The following is a 24,970-nucleotide window of genomic DNA, read 5'->3' as shown; positions in this document are numbered from 1 at the left end:
GGAACAACCTGTAAATGAAGAAGTGCTTGTTTCAGTAGATTGTATATACTGTCATGTTTGTTCAGCATTTACCTTGAAAATAAAGATGCTTTTTGACCCTATAATGAGCGTGGCTGATTTGGTAACCCTTCCAATGTCACTATGAAGAGGGGGCCACACTACATTCTCAAAATTAGGGAAAGTAAATGTTGGCCATTTATTTTAAGGGAAAAGTTTTTAAATGATACTAATACAACTCTTCTTAACCTTAAAATGGGCATAATCCTCCCCTGCCTTGAATCACATGTGGTGTATGGATCATCATCATCTACAAACACAGGGAAAACAACACAACACCTCCCACTTGAGCTGGAATGTGTATGTGACTGCAAAGATCCCTGTATATTATATAAAGCAAGTACATTTAGCATGTGTGTTTACTGCTTTGTTATTTCCTGGTAAAAGCACAGCACAGTGTAGTAAAGCACAGAGAAGATAATGAACCAGCCCCTTCTCAAAGTTTACTGCTTTGGTATCCCCTTTGTAAAAGCACAGCACAGTGTAATAAAACACAGAAGGTTTGAGTGAGCAAACGGGTGTGCAAGAAGAAAAAGAAACGGTAAAAACTGAAAAACAAATCTATAGTGTTTTCACATGTGGAAGTTATGGCAGTAGAGAAGACTACATTGTTAAAAGAGTGCAGTAAAATCATTGAAGTAGCATTATTATTATTTGTTTAATTAGCAGATGCCTTTATCCAAGGCGACTTACAGAGACTAGGGTGTGTGAACTATGCATCAGCTGCAGAGTCACTTACAACTACATCTCACCCGAAAGACGGAACTGAAATATTGCATTTTCCTCTCTCAATACAGGGCATGTGCTCGTTCTAAAACGGAGAAACAGCGCCCTCTTGTGGGCCAAAAGCATTAGGCCCTGGTCACAAAACTTTAAGGAATGTTTTAAGGAATGGTGTTTTAATATAGCATATAAATATTCCTAAAGCAGCACATACATAAAAAAGAAAGTTAAGCACATTTCCTCCTTGTAACTGATCACATAACTGCAAAAGAAGGTAGCTTCAGGCTTCTGCTGTGAAAGAGTCTGCCCTGGGTTACTTGTTTACCCGGTAACTTAAATATAATACAGCATTAACTTAAATATACAGCTTTAACGTTGACTTGTAAATGTCAGAAACAAATTGTTTCACACAACTGGCATATCACTGCCATCATTTAACTACAAATGTATTTTGCATACTTTGTTAATTTTATTGAATTTGGAGTATATTTGAAAAACTAATCGATAAGATTGTTTCCTCCACAGTGTAGTTAGTTTTTAGTACCCACATTGTATTTGTTTCAGGTATCTGGCAGCAGCAGACTCGCAGCATTCACTCGCTTTCTCACTCAAATCTCCAGATCAGAGGCTGGCTAGATTACTGAGGAACGTGTTCTTTATGGGATGCATTGCGGCCCCAGGTTCTACTGGTTCCATGTTTGTGCAGATGGAGTGAAAGCGTCTCTCTGAAGAAGTCTGGCACTTCCCAAGCGGTGAGGGAGCCCTAGATGGGAAGCGTGCTGTTACGCAGGCCGCTGGTAAATGTCGCTTCAGACTATTTTAATGCTAGGCAGTGTGCGATACTCATTATTGTTTTACCTTGGATTCGACAGCATTAATAGTTTTCTCTGTAGTTTCAGTGGCATGTATTTCCCTGGTTTGCCCCTATTATTATTATTATTATTATTATTATTATTATTATTATTATTATTATTATTATTATTATTATTATTATTATTATTATTATAAAGGCTGTTAAAAGGCTAGTAGTAAGTTGGTTAAACTCTCCTGGTAGCATTACGCTTGATGTGCAGTATTGCTTGAATAGTGTATGAGGATGTATGTTGGGTGGAGCAGTTGTTGACCTCGTGTGAGCTATTTTAATAAAACTGTCATATTGTAATCTGTCGGCGTCCAGCGGAGTTGTTAATATTAAATTTATTTATTCACCACATCCGAAATATTATATCTTCCAATTCGGCTCACACTGATAAAAAAAGAAAGAAAGAAAGAAAAAAAAGACACGTGTTTCCGCCCGGTTTCGAACCGGGGACCTTTCGCGTGTGAGGCGAACGTGATAACCACTACACTACGGAAACATTTGATGAATCAAACCCAACACTTATCAAACACAACAAACTATATAAGAATATTGTACCGTACTGTATATTATTACAGTTTGCGATACAACGAGTTTATAGGATTTACAAAGTATATAAATACATGTATTCGTAACGGTTATTATTTAAAAATAAATGACAAAAAACACTACATTACAGAATCCTGCCAACGATAAAGTGGTCTAGCTAAGGATATATTAGATTACTAACTAACTTGTTCTGGAATGAGTGAGAAGGGAGTATGTTATATTTAACTCGTTCTGCAGAGAGTAAATTAGCCAATTTTAAAGTTTTTATTTCATTTAATTTTGTTTATTATTACTTATTGCATAAAGAAAACAACTGTTTTCTCCTATAGGTTGTATAGTATAAGCGCGTATATGTTCATGTCCATTCCTGTGCTCACATATGAAGCAGTTACATTGTCCCAGATGGTTTGTTCATGCTCCGTTTTAAAGTAATAAATGCAACTATACGACCATGAACAGCTTTTGGAAAGTTTTTAAGGCAAACATAGCCGATTGAGAAACAATAATAATACACACTTTAAAATAAAATAGTGGGCGAACGTGACAACCGGCACTACGCTCACTACCTTTGATGAACAAAAAAGCCTAATTTACGTTTTGTGTTAGATATTCCATCTTGAATGCGAATAAGGGAAAAAAATACATAAAGAAACAATACATTGTATTAAATAATCAAGAAAAATAAGATTTAAAAAATATGCTGTTTCCGCCCGGTCTCGAACCGGGGACCTTTCGCGTGTTAGGCGAACGTGATAACCACTACACTACGGAAACTTCACTGAAGCAATCCCTGCACATTACAGAATAGATATCTTCTGAAACGAACTGAATGTTTTGCTGGGCATGTTTTACACGATTGTCCACTGCAGATGCATATTACTTCGTTTGTTGTAACAGTATGTACAATTTAAGTATTTTATGTTTCTGCTACAGTGTCGTTGGGTGTTTTCTGCATCTAGTTTGGACTACACCAAAGTTTTCATGGGCGGAGGTGTACATGGAAAACTATTATTACAAATGAATGCCCCGTGCATAGATTATGTAATATTCGGGAGGCATATATCTTTCATAATATAAACGTTTTTTTTTTTTTTTTTTTTTTAAATTTCCATTATATGTTGGTGTTTAATTGTATGTTGTCATTTATTACCGCTTGTGCGTTTTATATCCCCTGCAAAAATAAATGGATGAGTCCATTAGGCACTGAATTGCATGCGCATGACAGTTGATTTTAATCAAAATGGTACAGTATTTGGTTTTTACAGTTAAAGTAAGCAGTTAAATAATCAGACAATTCGAGTAAATTAATACCTTATATGGATTTAAATAAACGTAAAGAAATAAGTTTAATTTGGAAATGTCATATTACGCTATTGCCAATGAACATATACGTATGTTTGGGCTGCATGTTGTTGTTATTATTATTATGTTGTTTTAATACAAATATGACACCGTGTCTATGTGCAGTTCTGAAAGTATTACGTGTTTATTTTTCAATTTAGGAAAAGAAAACTGTAAATTGGCACTGGATTATTCAAAGCACAGGTTCTATGTGTTATAGGCTGTAATTCCTACTAAACCCACTAGGGTTCGCTGTTTGCCCGTCGGGAGTAGAAAATGCACCTGATAGTCTCCACGAAGCTTACGTCACCTGTTTAATATGTGAAGGTAAGAACGGTAAAACAATCAGATTCTCAAAATAACAGGTCCGTTTATAAATATTATGTGCTTTTTTTTTTTTTTTTTTTTTTAAGGAAAGGTTCAGATCTTTTCCAAATGTATTTGTGATGAAAGTATCAAATCTGTTTTAAAATGTGAATAAGTTATACACATGAAAAAAAAAAATGTTGACAGTACGTTATGGTTACTACAACGGGAATTATACTATCTATTTCCAAATCGGATCCCAGTTATTTATAATAAAACATTTAAAAAAAAAACACACTTGTTTCCGCCCGGTTTCGAACCGGGGACCTTTCGCGTGTGAGGCGAACGTGATAACCACTACACTACGGAAACTTCAGTTAGGAAGCTTGCCCTAACTTTTGAACATAAGTTTAACGCCGCTCGTACTGGAACGTATCTAGGGCGCTCCGTTTTGGGGTTTTAAATTTGGTCACGTGATGTGCCCCTAACGTTATATTGAGCGGGCTATGTTCAATAGATTCTTGCAAAAGTGTTAATTGTGAAACAAGTCACTTTTGTTTTGTCACGCGTAACTTGAACACAAAAAGCGAGTTCAGTTAAATTGCTTTTCCCCTATTAATATGTAGGTTGGGGGTATAATAGATACAAAAACACCACTACAAAACTGCTGAACTCAGAACACTAATAAAGGGATTAGCCAAAACAAGTCTGTGATGAATAAGGGACATTATTATTATTATTTATTTCTTAGCAGACACCCTTATCCAGGGCGACTTACAATCGTAAGCAAATATTCTGTGGAACAGCCTTGCTGCTGTCCTGGCTGCCTGCAGTGGGGTCTTATAAAACAGGCAGTGTCATAAAGGATTCTGACCATGCAGATGAGGTTACAATTTCAACAGATACTAGTCCAAATGAATGTGTCACACTTAGGGAGATAACTTGCGATTAAACAGCAGCCTGGTATGGTATGGGTTTTGTTAATCCACTTCAGGGGTGATTCAGTGAAATTAATACACTTTGTTGATACACAGTTGTGTCTGAAGGTATCCTCCGAGGTATGGCAGTTTGATTGAAAAAGAGCTTACTGACTGAATCTTTTATGAATGCTCATAAAGTGATAAATACTGCCACTTTGCAAGCCAAAGAACACCGCACAAAAACGGCAAACCCTTTGGTGTAAGATGAACCGAAAATGTCCCAGTTTGGAATGAAATAACGTTAAGAGTTTGCATATTCAACTGTAGTGTTGTGTATCACCTGATAGTTTAAAATATTCACAGCCTTCATAATCTGCCTACATACTTTGTTTTAATTTTTAGATTTAAAGCCAGCCTCTCTGTCCTTCGCGGGTGTCATTAGACACATTCCACTATCAGTGTGAGAGAGCACCTTCTGCCAGCCGGCAATCCTGAAAGGGATACTTTGAAATACAACTGGATTTACTAAGGGGAAGTTTAGTAGTACATTGTGTGTATATAGTCCCCTGGTATTATGCTTATGCCCTTAGGTGTTTCTGGGTTTCAGTATGCCTTTTCTGGGCAACAAAAAAATCTACAAACCACCGAGAACTACAATGCAAGTAGGTTGAGCACAAGTTTAGATAAACCCAAATACAAGATTTCTGCTATCGACCAATTGGGTGATTTTATTTTATTCTGATGGCCCATTTCAGACAGTTGTCCAATATAAACGTTTGTTGTTGCTGGTTCTGTAATGATGCACCACACCCACAAAGATCATACACTATTTAAAGACTCTTTTCATTCATTAAATAAAGTTTGAAACTTTCAACTGTATTCGTTAAACTGTTCTAGATTCCTGTTGTCCAGCCAAGAAAAGATTAATGATAAACCAACTGTATTTATTGCATTGAAACAGACTTAGCTCTTTAAGCACTAAGAGGCTGAAGTATTATTTTACTGGTCTGCAGTTTTGAGTGGAGGTAGACCTGCATATTGGTTTGCAGTGCTGAAAGGTGAAATTGCAATTAGTTCAAGTTGTATTAACAGCAACATTGCCAGTTTCTATTTCTTATTACAAAATAATGGTTCAAACTTTGCTGTGTAAAGTGTTATGGTGAAATGTGTAATGTCAAAGTATTCTGTAGATTCAAACGCCTGATCACTTTGATCTGTGTGGATTTGATTGTGGTTTAAAGCTACAATTCATTAATTTCTTGAACTAACTGCCATTACCTCCCTTACACCCACTTGAAAAAGGTGGATTTGTATTTTGTTCATAAACCACTACAAATAAATGCCTTGTCATGTCAGGCGCAGCGTGGCTTGTCAGGGCTGATGAAGAGATACGTTGAGGTGTAAACCTTATCTGGCTGGGTGGCGTCTGTGACGAAGCTTCAGGGACCTGGCCTGCTTTGAATGCATTTGGTGCTTGTGGGGAGACTGTGCCCCATCTCTGTGAGAAAACTCCCAGGTGTCTTTAACATACCTGTGTCAATGCACCTTTTAATTGCATTGGCTTTCTGTCAGCAGCCTGATCAAGCACTCATTACAGGCTGATATTCTGAGCTGCCCCCACTAGAGGCTGTTCTTAATGATGCTTGTTTAACTTTTATGACCTGTCATTATTTACAACTCACAGTTTCAGTCCAAATTTCAAATGGACGTAAAACCATATTAAGAACAGAGACGGTTTACAGTGCAACGCAAAAGCCGTGTCGTAGGATTTAAGAAACCTATGTAGGTGAATGATTACCATGATAAATTGATATCTGAGCTTCACCGTCAGCCAGCATTCTACAACCTGATTTGTTGATCAAACTGGCTACTTTCTTGGTTGCTGGTCCAACTGGTGTCCCATTTGTTTTCAATATCTATCTTGCCCATATGATTAAGCATCTTATATCCTTCTCTTTCGAATTTGGTATATGTCTGAAGTGTGTCTTGTGAAACTACTACTGGAGAAACGAAAGGAGAAACAAAATAACGCATAGATGTAACAAGACATAAGAGAGTGGATTTGAGCTATAAAGCAATGATGAACGATGAAAAGCTGCAGGGTATGAGCATCGTCAGATAGATTTTGTTATACTGTGACACAATTGTATTTCTCTTGTGTGTTTTGTTTGTTCAGGTGTGCAGCTCAAAAGCATTTCTCTTTAACTGCCCAGGTTTCTGAAATATGCCATTTGTTTTTCCTTTTGTTACTCCAATCTTGGGTTTAGGAGAAACACACACAGTCATGTGCAAATGTATTAAAACACCCCATTGCTTCTGTATTGCTTGGCAGAAATACCAGCTGTACAAAAGAAAGTGTGGGCACAACTTCAAGAAAAATGAACTCTGATTACACCAGAGATGTTGAGAAAGTTCACAGACACAATGCTAAAAAGATGCCAAGCTGTTAATGATGCCAAAGGCGGCTGGACTAATTATTAGCATTGAAGACACTTTTAGACATAGCTATGTTTTTAGTTCATAATTCATATCATGTAAGATGAGTTTGCAGAAATACATAACTACTTTCTGTAGTAAATTAATATATTTTTTGAGTGCAAAGCTCAATAAATGACAAACCTTGAGGTGTTCTAATAAATGCACACACTACTGTATAATATTCCAATGAGAAGCAGGATTCTCAAACACTTCTCTGAGAAGTGAACGAGACAAAGATCAGTGCAAAACATCTTCCCTCTGGGCTGTCACACTCCTGAAAGGGATTTCTATCAATCGTATAGTATCATAGCAGATTGTATTTCTGTGGTATTTTTTGCACTTAATCTAAACAATACTGTATTATATTTAGCTTGCATTGTAACCTTGTGCCGTGTAACACCTGTAAGTCGCCTTGGATAAACATGCTTTAAACATACTGGAATATGTTTCTTGAATGCTTTCCTTGCATCTGTTGACTTCCAAGACTGCTGATTTGCAGACTATTACTTGCAGTCAGTCAGAAGAGATATAGAAATGCTAAGAAACTATTCAAATTCAACAAAGGTTTAGACGAGAATGCATTGAGCAAGCCAAAATATTTGTAAAAAAAATGTTACGTTATTTCTTTCAAATTAGAGCATAATAGGAGAAAGTATTTCAAATTCAAAGCTCAATAAATACTAAAACCTATTGTAGATTTTGCACTAAACCAGATAATCACTCAAAAGTCCATTAGTATTTATCTATACAAATAAAAATAGTTGAAACAGACAAGATAACCAAGTGTTGACCTGAGCCACACCATTTTGAACCAGGTGTAAACAAACAGTCATTGAAATAGGCAGTGTATATTGAATGTGATGCAATTAAATGGTAATGTAGTGTTGAATGCGCCTCTGAAATCTGTAAGCAGGCGTGTTTGCTGCAATATGTTGCTTGCTGTATATACAAGGCTTGTGTTTGTTACTGCGTTTGTTTTACACTGCTGGGTATTTCTAACACAGGTATTTATTTATTTTTGAAATTGCGAAAGGGCCCGTTTGGACAGGACAGTTGAAATGTGACCGCGGCTGTCTTTGTTTTGTAAACTTCATCAGTAAATAAGCCCCATGCTGAGCTGCTGAATGGTACCTTCGTCTTAATTCAATAAGGACAACAAAGGCGTGGGAAATGGATCCCTTTTAGGTTTCCCCATTCATGTAATTGATAGGATATCTTACAGACACTAAGAGGAAGTGCTTTTAAGATATGGGTAGCATTTTTAATACAATAATTACCATTTATATGGGAACAAAATGGGACTGAAAACCTTAATTGTGGACTAATAATGTAGTTTGCAGGACTTTTAATTGTATGTTTCTGGCATGTCCCCTTGTCATAGCCACCCACCAATGTATAGACAGTATTGATCACATTAGTATTAACCCACTCGTTAAAGTGAATTTCAGCATTGATAAGACTTTAATTCTTGATTGTGTTCATAACTTATGCAAAGCAAGACTGGTTGCTACTTACACTATTTGAGATATATATATATATATATATATATATATATATATATATATATATATATATATATATATATATATATATATATATATATAATTTGGATCTGTTAGTAGTGAAGTGACATGAGAAAAGCAGAGGGTCACTGTGTTGTATTTGTTAAGTGTGTTTTCTCCACTTTCTTAATAGGCTCAATGTCCTGTAGATGCACCCTTGTGACTTCACTTGTAATTGAATTGTGCATGTAGTCAGCCCTGTTGGAGATGACAGAGTAACACATGGACGATGCTTACATTTGTCTCTTTAAAATGTGTTTTGTTACTATCATCCTTGAATGTATCTCTGTCTGTCTCCTAGGTGATACCTCAAGGATGCATGTGAAAAAGCATTTGGTTAAATGGTATCTCCACAAATAATAACAGATTATGGACATCGTTTGCAAATGAGATTGTAATTTGAAAGCTTGCATTGTAGTCAGAATTAGTAGCGTGATTTTGAATTTTGTTTTATAGTTCTAGCTCCAGTAGGCTACTGGGCTCAGTTTCATTTCAATGTGGAAGTTCAAACTTAGATTATTGATATCATTCGTCTTTACTAACTTTGCTTTTAAACATTACTTTACCCATACAAAAGTTTACCAGGGTCAATTTTCACTATGAGATTTATGTTTTTTTTTTTTTTTTAATAATACTATAGATTTTATTTTCAAATCATCTAAATCTGGAAGTCCTTTGTTAATGAAGCAACAAACCCACCACAGCTATTTAGATTGCATGACTGATACAAAATGAAAGCCATTTCCCTGGACTGTACCAGGATGACTACCATAAACAAAAGCCTGGAGGTCTACATTTCTGCTGTTCCCAAAACCTCTTCAATGGAAGATTGGCTTGATTTCACAGATAAGAAGACAAGTCACTGGCTTTCAGGCCTGCTGCTGGGCCAGATAAATTGGTTGATGTGCATTATAAGCTAAGTACCACCATCACTCATCTCTCTGCTGGGTGGCTGTCTCATGCCCTATCAGTCACAGCGGTGCTCTCTGCAGGAGCTGAGGGCCGGTCCTGAATGCTGTCTGCAGCCCAATGACTCCCAATCACTGGGCGGATCTGCATGAAGGAGTCCCTCTACAGGGAACCTCAATACATCCCCTCCCACCAGCCAGCCTCCCTGAGTGACAGACCCATATTCTCCTACTACATTATGAGAATCTCCTCTGTCACGTTCTTCTATCTGGTGCCTTGACGGAAATGCCTTTAAAACCTGCAGTACACCACAGTGATCAGCCATACATCCCCAGTGTCCGAATGCAGTCCTGGGTTTGGATAATGTATAGAATATGGTAAAGGGTGCTGTACGATACAAGCTGATAGCCACTGCAGGAGAAGTATTTAATTGAAATGCAATTCTCCATTTCTTGAAGTTTCATATTAATAAATGAATATACAATTGAGGGCTTGTTTGTATCCACTGCAAGTTTGTGCTTTATGTTTATATTTAGTATCGGTACATAAAAAGAAATGGATCATTGCATATATATTAAAAGCAGTCCAACCAAAAATAGCATGGTAATAACATGGTATTGAAATACAGAAGAAGGGCCGATATAACACATGCCTATTTTGCAGTGTAATACAGAATAGCTCTATGTATTGAATTAGACCATGCTGATTCCTTTACAACACTTTACAATCAAGAAAGTTGTAACCTTACACACTGTAGTGTTATCTATGCTTTATCGTGCTACTTTATATGTCAGTAAATATTTTACAGCAAATTACTTAAATGCTTTTGTTTGCCAAAGGGGTATTACGTGATGTGAAAATCAGTTGAAACTGGTAACTGTGATTGATAACCAAAGCGATATGTTTTCAGCTTGTGCACACTGACTCTTATTCTGACCGGGACACTTCAATGTAGTGATTGTATAATATTATATAGCAGTGTGGAGTAGTGGTTAGGGCTCTGGACTCTTGACCAGGTCGTGGGTTCAATCCCAGGTGGGTGACACTGCTGCTGTACCCTTAAGCAAGGTACTTTACCTAGATTGCTACAGTAAAAACCCAGCTGTATAAATGGGTCATTGTATGTAAAGAATAATGTGATATCTTGTAACAATTGTAAGTTGCCCTGGATAAGGACGCCTGCTAATAAATAAATAATAATAAAATAATAAACTGGAGAGCAGCTGGTGGGATCGGGGGAAGGGTGTGTGGGGCTTGTTTTTACAACATATTCATTTGTTCAAGGAGCAAAACTGCAGCCTGAGTAAAATGTATTGGTGCAGACGTAAGTACCAAGCGTGGATTGGAAGAATCCTGGTTTTGTATGAAAAGCTTTTCTAATTTGAAGCAGGCAACCTGAAAAATATCATATTTCTGTTTGCTGGTTTTGTCTTGTGGTAACATCAAAATTGATATATATTTAAATGTTTTGATCCCAAATCTAGATGCCCACATGCCAAATCGAGTCAACCCTTAGGTTAATCATGAAAAGATTAGTGAGAATAAGTGAAAATGTACGGTTTGAATGTATAACACTGGTACTTTGGCTGACAGAACCACTCAACTGTTTTGGAGTCCTCCTGCCCACCCAGAGTGCACAGAAAAAGACTTGTACCATAAGACACCGGGTCAAATGTACTCTTTCATTAAAATAAACTAGTGAAATGCAATGTTTGTTATTCTCAGCAATACCTTAACAGTGTTTTGCCAATAACAAAGTAGCTTAACATTTGAACTCAATCTATTCTCATCAACTACTGAAAAAAGAAACCTTTAATAAGCGCTTCTTACAACATCACGGAAGTCTTAGAAACCCTGTGCAGTGCTTGTGGGTGTTAGAAAAGCCACATTGAAGGCATCCTCTGTGGCATTGCTTTCACAACAAGGGTAATAAAGACATGCATGGAAAGAATCATTACCCTAAAGAGGGTGGAATTTAAGGACCATAACACTTGAGTGGCAAAAAACCCATCTCTGTGAAATCTACACTGGGATGTGAGATAAAATATACTCAATGTCACATGCCTTAATAGTGTTACATTTGTCATTACAAACTACAGGAAGTCTTGAGCTTCAGCGAGCATGCAGCCTTCCCCACTATCAGTCTGTCTCCAGGTCACCCTGTCTGTATAAAACTGTGAGTGATCTGGTGAGCAGAACTACACTTTAAATGGCACCAACTGCCAGTGCAGAGCCGTGCAGTGATTTGTTAGCAAACTCTGCTGATTAATGAGATAAAGGCAAGCTGCTATCTGGTGTGGATCTCACAATAAATGCATTACAATTATTCTGTAGCTTACCCCAAGTGTGCATACAATAGGTACTGGAGGGTAGATGGAATACACCAATGGAACTCTGGTCAGTGGAGGTTGAGTAGAACAGACCAGAAGCAAGTAAAATGCGTGCTTATCTTGTCTTAGTAATAAACCTCAGATTCACTTTCTATCTCTCCAGCTTCAGAATGTATTTGGCGTCTCTGGGGAGGAGAGTTAAGATTTTATGACTACATCCTTGGTAACAGTGCTGTAATCAAAGAGAACTGTGTTCCCAGACAGCAATCAGATAAAACCAATAAAGCATGGAGTCAATGCAAATCATAGTACTGATAAAGCCATGTTATTGTATATACATTTTAGTTAATGGCACTACAGCACATCACTGCAATGTCCCTTATACAAGTTTAACAAGGGCAATTTGCAAGGTCATTTTGCAGCTATCATGTGCATTCCATGGTTATGCATTTAGCATAGGTACAGTAACCATACTTTACCATGTTTTTAAATATACTTTACCATACCTCTCTAGGCGTTACAATACTTACCTGTGCTTTACCATGCTTTCACCATGCTTTATTATAGTGGAGGCAGTCGCACATATGTATGCATGTCACACTCCACCATACTGACATACCTTTAACACTTTGCTATGCTTTTACTATGGTGAACTTTAATAAGAGGTACAGTGTCACCAAGCAAATAGGATTTGATTTTAATCATGCCAGTAACCAGTGGAACCCACAGAGTTGTATATACAGAGATAACATCAAAATAGCATAATCAGAGCAGGATATCAGTTTAGTTTTCTATTTAGGGCGGAAGGGCTTTATGTAATTAAGCAGACTTTTTTTTTTTTTTACTTCTCTTATATTTACTGTATATTCCAGATATATGTATCAAACAGAAGGAGGAGATTGTTTTAATGTGGCTATCCTGATACGATAAAAAAATACTTGAAGTGGTTAAGCAATTGACCTAAACTTGATTAGATTGCGCTTCAATGGGTGTTAACAAGGCTTGCCTCTATTCTTCCCAACTAGTTTAGTGTTTACACAGACATGACATGAGGTGACCTTAGTTTGAAAGGTGAAACTAAATGCACTTTGAGATCTCATTTCCAAGAGGTTCGTAGAATGTTTTGAAATGAAGGCAGATCTGTTACCTGGCACCAGCACACTTTGAGAATTCTTAATGTTCGCCTCTCTAAGTTTGTCCCAATTTTTTTCTACAAGGAAAAAGCTGCCAATGTCATTGTTGCAGAGCTTTTTAACTGTCCGTTTGTGTTTTTGTTCACACGTTTCCCAATCACGAGAGGATGCCATCCGACCCATCAGTGTCTACCCGGTTTCCAGTAGCTTATTGACTTTGGGATTTTAAAGGTGCCCAATGATTCAGGATCAACAACGTGGCTAGGTAACCCATTTCTCCCTCCCCATCCTTCCTTCCTCAAGGCTAAAAATAGTTTGTTCCCTAAACCGTTTTAGAATGCTGCTTCTGAAAAAGGGTATGCCAGATTAAATATTACACATAAATACAGAGGGATACATTAATAGAGTTCATACAAAACAAACAGTTTGACCAGGCTAAGTATGAATAAGATGTTGTTTCACATCAGTGGGATTGTGCATGTTAACACCATTCCAGTAATCCCTGATGAAAGTCTCTGATCTTTGTCATGTTAAAGAGGGGGGTTCACAATCAAAAGGAAATAGGTCTTTTGTTTGGTAAAACAGACAACAGCTGAAGTTGAACTTTGGTCAAAGAAACGACCTGAATGTCTTGCAGTGTGACCAGTTAGTTACAATGCATATGGAAAGCATGCTTGTCATGAAGGAGAATGGAGTTACTTGTTCTTGTATGTTATGATTGATTAAAAACATTGCACTTCAAGGGCAGGAGACAGAGTCCTTTATAGCAGCCAGCAGGGTATGTATTCATTAGCGCCCTGCAGTCACAATGAAAAGGTGCACTTTGAGCAGATTGCAAGGCTGGTGGCAGAGATTGCAGGCTACATTTACTGATATTTCAATCCAGTGGATTTTTTTTTTTATATAAATATAACAAAAATTCTTATTTGCAAAAATGGAAAAACTCAATATATACATTAGGGCCTCTGACATATGATCATGAATTCAATTGATACATTATTTTATATAGAACCCCTTAAGTGTGCCTTCATACATTTGAAATTACAAAATAATGAGAATGGTACCTACATGGTGCTATTTAATACACAATGGTTTCCACAGTACTGTTCTAGATCACTATGTTAAAGGATAGAGATGGGTGTCTGTCCATATCACACTTCAGTTTTACATTAATGTAGAGAAGCACTCGTCCAAATTGTCATGAAACTGGCTCAGTAAAGTCTTAAGCAATTGTGATCAAAGTTACAAAGGAACTTATTCAGCACAATTTATTGAATGTGTAATAATGCTAGGGTGTATGAAGGCTTAAAAACAAAGGGACTGTAGCTTTTATGCTATTATTATTATTATTATTATTATTATTATTATTATTATTATTATTATTATTATTATTATTATTATTATTATTGTGGTACTCTGCTGGGGATGCCTGTCCTCACTGGGGTATGTAGCTGAGACTGGCATATGCATTCATGTAACATTTTAGTTCTACATATATCTGAAGCAGCGGTTGTGATGAAACTTGGTAGCACAGGTCATTGTGTGGGTCTTGGTAGCACAGGTCATTGTGTGTGTCTTGGTAGCACAGGTCATTGTGTGTGTCTTGGTAGCACAGGTCATTGTGTGGGTCTTGGGTGCACAGGTCATTGTGTGTGTCTTGATCCGGTGACTGTTTGACCGACTGCCTGTCTGTATGTATGTCACACTTACAGTTTTTAATTGCTCTGGAGACCCCTGTAGCTACTTCTGCAGTCTGTTTATTAACAAGAACCAAAAATATCCATAACTTCAATACCCTCAATCAAAATTGAAGGCTACAACTTACAAGAAACTCAAGCAGACAAACATTTTGGCTACTTTTTTATAAGTCTTAGGCCTTAGCTGACCATATTTGATATGAACCCTCTCTATACCCTCTGTCAATGTATAGTATTGTATTTGAGGGACAGATGTCTAACAGTGGCCCTTGTTTCACTGGACTAATTAAATAATAGGCCAGTGACTTCTTTAAATGAGTATTCAAGGAAGTGCAAATGAAGAGCAGTTCTGTAATAAAGTCTTATTTCTTCAGTGTCTGCACATCTGTCACTCCCGAATGACATAGTGGGTTTGCAGTTGGTTAAAGCAATAGGGGGTAGAAGGAATGTGAATATTATTGCAGTCCAGTTGGATTGCTGTCAGGGCAGTGATGGATTGAAAAGGCAAAACTTCCATTGTATCCCGGTGCATCAATCTGTCAAGAACTGAATGCTATTCAGAAAGAAAAAGAATAAGATATCGGTCATGAATTAGCTTGATCTGTTTGCATCGGAAGCAGGAAGCAGACTTCTGACCCTACAGCTGTTAGCTCATTTAATTCCACAAGTGAGGGTATGGAATGGGCTACAGCCCTGTGCATCCTGAAATGTTTTATGATTTTTCAATTTTAATTTATAAAAGTGTGGCTAGGTTGGGACAGCAGCTGGGCAAGGTATCAACGTTTCTAATTGAACTGCATTTTGAAAGATTGACTTGTAGTTTTGGAAATATTAAGGAAATATATAGCCAAAGTTAGCTAAGGGAGTAGTTGCAATTACTGTTGTTAATGATTGAAACGAGTGAGCTTGTTATGACTGTTATAGTACCAGATGTCTGTTATTAGGGGGTACTGTCCCTCATTCATCTGTTATCCCTCATCTGTTTTGTGTTCTCTTTCATGTGGTTTGCATGAATCAGTGGAAATAGACAGGCTTTTTAACCCCTAATTATTCTATGTGTTATTTTTCATTAGAGACCTCAGAACCACCAGTCTGGAAGACCACTCACCGATAGCTGACCATTCAGTTATATGCAGATAGAATGTGTAGTTTTAACAAAGCAAAACAACTACATTCACGTTACATCAAGTATACACCAACAGATCACAGAATACATTCACATGCTGCTGTTACAAAGTTATATAGCAAAGTTTGAAACGTGTAATGCTTTTTGGACAAGAGGTCAGGAATTGAAAATAGCTCAACACACTGCAAGATAAATAATTGTTATGGAACCTCACCCAGTGGAAGAGGCAATGATGATCACATCCCAGATCATCACTGACATGTTGGGCCGTGTACACAAAACTTCAATGACTTTAAAAGTCTATTTGGAAGAAATATGGATTTGTATGCATTCAGTTTACTAGGAACAGCTTATTAACTATAAAACAGATTAAAAGAAAAAAAAAACCTTTAAATAATGCAACCTTACATTACACACCAGAACTGCCAGAGTTATGTACAGGTTTGGCAGTGCTATCAGGTTGGACTCGTTACTGCCAAAAACTGTTTTAATTACCTTTGTGTTGGGTATTATTGATTGTGTGCAACCCAGTTTAAGTTTTCAGTACCATGTGCATCTGCTTCTTGACCAGTGCTTCTTAGGGTGGTTCATTGGAACTGTCAGATTGTTTCAGTTAGGTTCAATAAAGAACCATTATTATTGGAATCTAGATGAATAACAACAATTCACATTTCTGTAGTGCCTTTCATCACGAGGATCCCAAAGCACTTCATACACACACACACAATATATATAATATAGAAAAGCCAACTCTTAATATCAACTCTAAACTGCACAGGGAGCCAGTGCAAAGAGGCTAAAACAGGGGTAATATGTTCACTTTTTCTAGTTTTAGTCAGAATTCTAGTGGCAGTGTTCTGAAGAGACACCATGTGTTTTGGAATACCAGAGAAAAGTGCATTACAATAATCAATTCTAGATTTAACAAAAGCATGCATTAGTCTTTCAGCATCAGATACAGAATAATAGGTCTAAGATTAGCTTTATTTCTCAAATGATAAAAGGATGCTTTAGTAACTTTCCTAATGTGAGTCTCAAATGATAAATCAAGGTCAAAGATGAGCCCCACATTTCTCATTTCTAGTTTTAGTTCTGGTGAGAGACTGCTAAAGTCTAAAGACAAATATAGCAGAGTATCTTCAGCGTAACAATGGAAGTTCACTCCATGTCTGCGGATAATGTCACCTAAGGGTAACGTACACAACGCAAATAACAAAGGACCTAAAATGGAGCGCTGTGGAACACTGCAGACGACTTCACATAATGCTGATTTCAGCTCCCCAATAGAGACAAACTAAAACCTATTGGAAAGATAAGACCTGAACCAAGATATGACACCTCCTGACAACAGTGTTGTATGTCATGCACATGATTTTAATATGATACAACATGGTATTAAGTGATTATAGGTTACCACAGTGTGTCAGTAGTAATATACTAGTATGTGAAACAATGTCATACAAGTACAATTCCATGAGGTATTTCTTGATGACGTAATGCTGTTAACGCTGGGTATTGTAGTGCAATAGGCATTGCGTTACATTTTTGTAGTTAGTTGGGTATAGTGCATGGAAAACAAGTTCCTGCAGAACTCCCAGGGCGTTGTAAAATTAAAGCTTCAGTTGACTTCCTTTAGTACAAGTTATGCAGAACGTTTACTGCGTAGATCCATTCAAGTTAAATGGAGATGTTAAAAAAGCATCCCTATGCAAGGGCGAATATGCAAATATCTCCTGTTATTCACAGTTACTTGTTTGGGCATACGATTAACAGTGAAGGAGCAGCAGGTTACCAGTTTAACATGCCATACGTGGACAGAGCCATTGACACGTTTCCACTGATCCAGGTTCAAAGGCCTGACGCCCTTAGAATAATGAAACAACATCTTAGCGAACATGCACACTTCAAAGCCTGGCTAAATCAGCCAGTTTTTGCTGCCTCGGGAAGAACGGCTTCGTACACCTCCATTCAGGAGCGTATATAGGCCTCTTTGTTTGTATTGACATACATCAATTTTGTAGGCTACTGAGATTAGAGCGTTACTGGCCAAAATAGCAGAACATATATGTTAATTTCGGAAATTATATAGGCCTACTGTATATACACTACCGGTCAAAAGTTTTAGAACACCCCAATTTTTCCAGTTTTTATTGAAATTTAAGCAGTTCAAGTCCAGTGAATAACCTGAAATGGTACAAAGGTAAGCGGTAAACAGCCAGAGGTTAATAAAAAAAGTTTAGGTTACCAAAAACTGAAAAATAATGTACATTTCAGAGTTATACAAAAAGGCCTTTTTCAGGGAACAAGTAATGGGTTAACAACTTACAGCTGTTCTGCACCAATGGAGGTAAATTAAGCCTTGAAAGTTGATGCTAACAATTCCTACAGGTGTCCCAACTTTTGTTGATTATTTACAAACCCTCTGTCTGTATAAAAGCAGTGTTGGAACAGACTGTGTTACTACACCCTCTTAAGCATTATTTGGACAGTATTGTACTGCAGGAAGTAGTATATTGCTCTCATAATGGCGAGAAAAAGGCAATTAACAAAGGAAGACAGACAGACCATTATAACCCTTAAAAGTGTAGGTTTTTCCTTTAGAGAAATTGCAAAGAAAGCCAAGGTGTCAGTGAGTACAGTTTCCTACACCATCGAATGTCCCCACAAAGTTAGTAACTCCTGAAAAAAACTACGTTCTGGTGAATTTCCTACTTTTTAAAACACCTTTTTAATAACTAAATTTGCCTTAAAAAAAAGAAACTACTACGGTACTGCACATTAGTGTAAAAATAGGATGACTTGAGTGGGATATACAATAAATGAAAACAAGCTTTTTAAGTACATTTACATCAACTTTTTCAATATATAAAACACATTTATTATACAACAAACGTCAATGTCACTTTAAAATATGCAATATTAAGTCCGTGTAACAAAACATTATTCTAAAGCAAAGAACTGTTTCACTGGTCGAAACTTTGTGAAGATTCTGTAACAAGGTCTAACTGTGTTTGTGCAAATACAAACGAATCCTAAAAGTGCGTAAATAAGACCAATAACTTGATTAAAAAAAGACCTACCATTATTGTAAAAAATGTAATTCCCTTAAACTCTTTCACAGAAAGATGCAAAATAGAATCCCACATAAATAAAGTGAAAAGACATGTAACGCGTACCGTTGTAAAACACACACGCACACGCACACGCACACACACGCACGCACAGACACACACACATACACACACACACACACGTCAGTACCATGAACTATAAATACATCCAATTGAAATTATTATTAAGTACATATTTATATAAAATGTTGGTGTCACACTCTGTTTAGTATCTCCCGTGGTTACCGTTTGTGCGTCTGGTGTTGTTAAATTGGGTATTATTTCTGTAATTCATAGTGCAAAAGCGTTTGGTGACAACCTGCTTGCACTGCTCACATTTCACAGTGCAGCACCAATGGAATTTGCAGTTGCAGCTGCTGATGATTTCAGTTCTTCTCTCTTCCACTTTATGTCCACATTCATGGCACAGCCTCCTGCAGCTTCGTCTTTCCCACTGGGACAAGTTCCTGGCACTTTGTAGACACTCCCTACCCTCCGTGCCGTAGAGCCCGAGGCTGACATTCTTCGTGCAATAATCCGGGGATTCCTCAAAATAGATGAGCTCTGTCCGCGCTATGGTGCTGAAAGCTTCTGCGATCGCCGCTCTGTTGTCGGCGCTGTTCCCTGCGCGCATTCTCCTCTTGTCCATATCCAGTTTCTGGGCCTGGTCGTGCTTTAATTTGAGGTAGTTCCCGATTTCTCTGAACTCCGACAGCTGGAGCCAGCAGGTTTGAATGCTGCAGCTCCCAGACACTCCGTGACACTTGCAGGATCTCTTCATTGTCGCTTTTACAGCCTGAAACCGACAAGGAAATACCTTTTATTAAATCATGTAGTTTTATTATTATTATTATTATTATTATTATTATTATTATTATTATTATTATTATTATTATTATTAGTTAATAAAAAATACGACTAAAAACAAAACAGTATTCGGTTCAACAGAGACAGCCAGTAGCTTAAAAACAAATAAGCTAAGTGCTCCGTGTCTGTCTGTACAGTTTGAAATTTGAATGTGCCGCCCCTGCTTGTTCTGCGACGCTCATCCAATAGGCAGGGACGGGATTGCTTGTTTCTACGCGCTTTGAAAAGGGAGTCTCGTCTTCCAGAATATCACATACAATGTACGCCATCAAAAATAAAAATAAAGTTTATAAAAGATGATTTCAGCAATCTAAAACACCACACGAACAATTGTCATGTGACACTTTCTATATTGGCTTGCTAGCTTACAATTGGCTGCTAGTCCGCGGCGGTACGGCACTGAGCGCTGGTTTAACATGTTACAGGTGTTATACACCAGCGCCAGTAGGCACTGAACGCTTTTCACCTCCAGCGAAAGTGTGTCACTGACGCTGGCATGGGTATCGGGTGTCCCAGTACGGTAGAAGTTGACCAATTAAAAACATGAGAGTAATGTTTCCTTGTTGTTTTTATATTATCAAATACATATTCATATTATTAAAATATTCATACATGTGCAGTATTTGTTTACTATATTTCAGATATATCCTATGATTAGCTGGAAAACTTGAGGCAGAGTTTTGACCTACAATTCCGCTGGTCACTCATACATTACACATATTTGAAGTGTAAGCCCAGAGGAAACTAAACGCTCTATAAACAGTGCTTCTTTATTTGACAGTTATGAATAAAAGGTTACCATTCTGCCAGCTGCCTTGTTGTGTAAGTTCATAGCGGCTCTTACGTCTTGCCCCGTCTCCAAAGCATCTACAAATTCTTTTGAAATGCGTTCTCCAAACTTCACATTATCACTGCAGCCTCCCCAAATCCAGCCTCGACCTCCTAAATTAAAAAAAAATAAAGCAACAGCATTCATATCAGTTTTGTAAATAAGTTTGGACTGTGCACCCGAAATATAATTATTATACAGAACGATTACACATGTACATCGTCACGTCCATTGGTGTACGGATGTTACCCTTGTATGTTTAAATGGGACACGCTGATCGGAAAGATAATGTATGGACTTACCGATTTGTCCATTTCTTGAATCATCACAGCCACAGTTTTCGAAATCCCCCATACTGCAGTTTCTAGTTAAAGTGTACATCACACCAGCGGAACTGATGGCGTGGACGAACGAGGTTTCTCTTGTAGCTGGAATTCAAAAGACGACGCAATCAGATGCACTCCTAATAAGGTTCATATAGTACAATCTATATTGTCATAGTATTTTAAGGTGAGGAGTGGGGGTGACATTGCACATGTTTAAGTGTATAACAGTGTAATAAAAGCATGGTGATGGTATTCTCTGGTTTACCTTTTCACTGCTCTTATGGAACCCCCGTGCTGTGAATAGCGTTTGTTTGAGGGGTTCTATTAAGAATCTTCAGTGCAGTACGCGGACCTGGAGCAGAGGACAGTGGAGCAGAACTGTTTTCACCTACACAAATTTATCCAAAATACAGACCAGTGAAAAGGTTAACGGTGGCTTATATCCGCCATGCTTTTTGCTAATAAAAAGAACCAACAATACAACGGTGTTACAACTACTAAAACAATAATAATAATAATAATAATAATAATAATTATTATTATTATTATTATTATTATTATTATTATTATTATTATTATTATTATTATTATTATTATCAATAACAACGATAATAATCATCATTATCATTATCATCATCCTTCAGACTACGCATGAAAGTAGCTGTAAGACTTTCAGAATGACTTTTGCAGTACATTGTGCATTTAGTTGTAGAAAGAGGTTTAGTTCAAGCTCTCTAATCTAAACAAAGATAACAAAGTGCGTTGCAGAAATTAAAACGAGACGTACACGTCCACAATGTACAGATACAAATATCCAAATCGGTTTAACAGCTAAAAAAATATAGTGCAATGTAAACGCACTAACACTTAGTCCACAAAAAACGGTGAATACATTGATAACACCGACGACAATATACCCACTATATATGTAATGAACAGCATCGGTTAATGAAGAGAGAACCCTTACCGCTTCTTAGTCTGTTGTGAGTAGATAGCTGGAGAGCACTTTCTGGACAGTTCCACCGATCCCAAGCAAACTGGTGTTTACATTCCGCAATGCCACTCTGCGCGCCCACCTGCACACTGCTGGAGTAGGTCAGGAAAGCCTGGTAGGACACACGAACAGAGCGACACGTTTAATATTAATGACTTACATGCATAACCTAATGCAGTGACCTACGTGAAATACCTTTACGCACAGTGTTTAAACATTTGGATTGAAATAACACTGTGTTTCTTAAATGTCATCAATAATTAAGAACATAAGATATACCTTGGGTCCAGTCATAAGGAAGTTGTTCACGGACCTAAACGCAAGAAAAGAAACACAAAAGGACTATTATTAACATTGTTGGCAAACACCACCCGCGTTTTAGTAGCTCTTTTAATTTTGAAGCTGAATTGTTAATCCCACTGAAATGCATACCATGCCGCTACTGAGAAGATCCTGCAGTAAAAGCAGAGGACCACTGAAGTGAGAAGATGGAAGGGGACCATGGTTACAAATCCTTCTGTTTTCCCGTGATCCTGTAATCCCTGGGGTTAATCAGAACCACATACTAAAGCAAGAGGAGTGTGACTGTGAGAGGGCTTTCTCGGGAATTTATGTGATCGACATTTGGGATGCGTGAATACCTTCCTATTCCCTGGGAAACGACGGATGCAAGATCATTGGGTGACAGTGAGAAAGCAAAGGAAACGCCTGCTGCACTTCAAAGCACATTCACCGCTTAGAGCTTAACAACTATCATTACGCTAAGAAACACAACAATAACAATCGGTATGTTTAATTATATTAAACGCTCACTAAGCGCCCTATTCTGGCTTGGTTTACGCGCAAAAGAACTAAGTCAGAATAGGGCCCTAAGAGTTTAGTGAACTACCTGTATCAGCCCTGTATCCCGTCCGATGTATCTTAACTCAGTTTAAAAGATATCAATGAATGGAATCTACACTAATGGCTCTTTCATCGACCTGTTTAGTTTTAATCTACCACTGAATACATCTCTCTGTCTAAGAGGGATACAGTTGGCGTGTATGCACGTAATGCACGATCGATGTGAATACTTCTTTACATTTAATGAGTTCAATTTTGCGTAATCCTTATGGTATTTTTAAATAACTTTTAGGTAAACTATGGAAACAAAGACATGTAAGCAATATAGCATTTGTCAATAGACATAGTCGTCTCAGTTTAACAGTGTTAATACAACACGTCTAATAATAGGGTGTTAATTTCAGAGCTCCAACACACATCATAGTGTTTATTACTAGTTCCAAATTGGACCTAATGGATATCATCTGTACACGCCACTGTGCAATACGCATCCTGAACTAGTAACACAATGTGAAAACACTGCACCTAATGTGCAAACTGATCAGCGGTAATCTAAATACGAATATACAATATTGGATTTACGTTTGCACTGTTATATTGTCTCCTACACTGTAAAATTATGGTAAAGATTCGAAGCACATTTTATTATTTATATATTTCACACTGCAATGTTTATTTTGATAACTTTTGTGTGTATATTGACAAGCAATTCAAATAAACATATTTGCAGGGTCGGTTCCAAATTATTTTACATGTGGTCTATCTTTTTTCCGTATTGTTTTTAAAGAGAAGTTCAGTAATGGGACATATTTTAACGAGAATATGTTTTAGCTGCACACACGCTTAGTTTGGTGAAGGTACTCGGTTAACAAAGTCTATTATTGTTATTTAACGAGCACCAGACGGCAAAGAGAGCTTGAGTCTGGATGTTTCAAACATTATGTTTCCTCCCAGCAGTCTCCTAGAGACCTGCGTTCATAACAAAGGGAAAAAAAGAAGAAAAAAAAAATGCATGGGAAATACTTTATTTATAAACTAGATAAACTTTACATGTTATTTTCAGGATAAGAGAGATTGGAGTCAAATACACTGTAAACCAAATGTTTAAGAACTAAAAATAAATCTGCAATGCAATAGATTTGAATCATATTTTTGTATTTTTTATGATGCTCGTTTTGTTAACCCGCGTGTAAAGTGTATTCTTAGAATAAAGACCAAGATGTATTTAAAGTCGCTGTATTTCGTGCATCCTCTTTGGGGCTTCCTATAGATCCGGGGGTTTACTCAGGTGAACCATCTACAAGGGCTGATCCTCAAAGCGAGCAAGCACCATTTAAAATAGGTAAGCATTTTTGCATTTGGTTTATGTTCTGGCTCATTTGCAATCATTGTCCATATTCTTGGGGATATTAAAAATTCCATATTGTTAAAGCTGATACATTAAGTGTACATATATACTGTTTATTATTATTGTTATTGCTAGTATACTGTGGTGGTATGTTTGGGTGACGCTAAAGGTCTTATTTAGAATAATTATGACTGAGTTAGGACTAAGACAATGTGCTAGATTTATCAACCTACGGAGCAGTATGCAAAACGCATCTGCCACTGGTAACATATAGGATACTACTGCACTTGATAATCATTACCAATGATACTTTCCTAGGGTTGTGTTCTCAGAAACAGCCGATTACATTTTTGTAAACAATGTGATTATGTGATGTCTGTTTTAAAATATTTAACATTAAGTATACATTACAAAAGATTTGCCCAGAACAAGAACCAGGCATTCGGTTTGTTATTCTAACTCTGTAAACATGTACTATTATAAAACCAAGAGGTTAGCGAGATTCCCCTTTAACGCAACTGTTGATTTTTGTGAACAAAGGTGTGATGTGTAACTGAACAAAAATAATAATAATGCGCAACAATGTGCATCAATTCTAAAGTGCACAGAAAGAAATGATTGTAAAACCACCCTACAATCAGTTTAGAAACATATTAACAATTT

The 24,970-nt window shown here is 37.2% G+C and overlaps 1 protein-coding gene and 3 non-coding genes across 4 annotated transcripts; all 4 read right to left on the bottom strand.

The window, feature by feature from the left end:
- Positions 1–2,065: 2,065 nt before the first annotated feature.
- Positions 2,066–2,138, bottom strand: trnav-cac (transfer RNA valine (anticodon CAC)). The gene has a single exon. It is a non-coding gene; the product is annotated as a tRNA-Val (tRNA).
- A 751-nt stretch (positions 2,139–2,889) lies between these two features.
- trnav-aac (transfer RNA valine (anticodon AAC)) lies at positions 2,890–2,962 on the bottom strand. The gene has a single exon. It is a non-coding gene; the product is annotated as a tRNA-Val (tRNA).
- A 1,172-nt stretch (positions 2,963–4,134) lies between these two features.
- On the bottom strand, positions 4,135–4,207 carry trnav-cac (transfer RNA valine (anticodon CAC)). The gene has a single exon. It is a non-coding gene; the product is annotated as a tRNA-Val (tRNA).
- A 15,119-nt stretch (positions 4,208–19,326) lies between these two features.
- On the bottom strand, positions 19,327–22,446 carry LOC131699534 (protein Wnt-8-like). Its single transcript, XM_058996618.1, has 5 exons — positions 22,396–22,446; positions 22,090–22,228; positions 21,099–21,224; positions 20,767–20,909; positions 19,327–19,896 (listed from the first exon to the last, which is right to left on the bottom strand). The coding sequence occupies exons 1-5, from the start codon at positions 22,408–22,410 to the stop codon at positions 19,327–19,329; spliced, it is 993 nt and encodes a 330-aa protein (XP_058852601.1). The 5' UTR covers positions 22,411–22,446.
- Between the last annotated feature and the right edge of the window lie 2,524 nt (positions 22,447–24,970).

Source organism: Acipenser ruthenus, chromosome 22, assembly GCF_902713425.1.
Source record: "Acipenser ruthenus chromosome 22, fAciRut3.2 maternal haplotype, whole genome shotgun sequence".
In the NCBI taxonomy this organism is placed as follows: Eukaryota; Metazoa; Chordata; class Actinopteri; order Acipenseriformes; family Acipenseridae; genus Acipenser; species Acipenser ruthenus.
The sequence above is the reverse complement of the archived record's forward strand: the minus strand, read 5'-3'. Positions and strand labels throughout refer to the sequence as shown.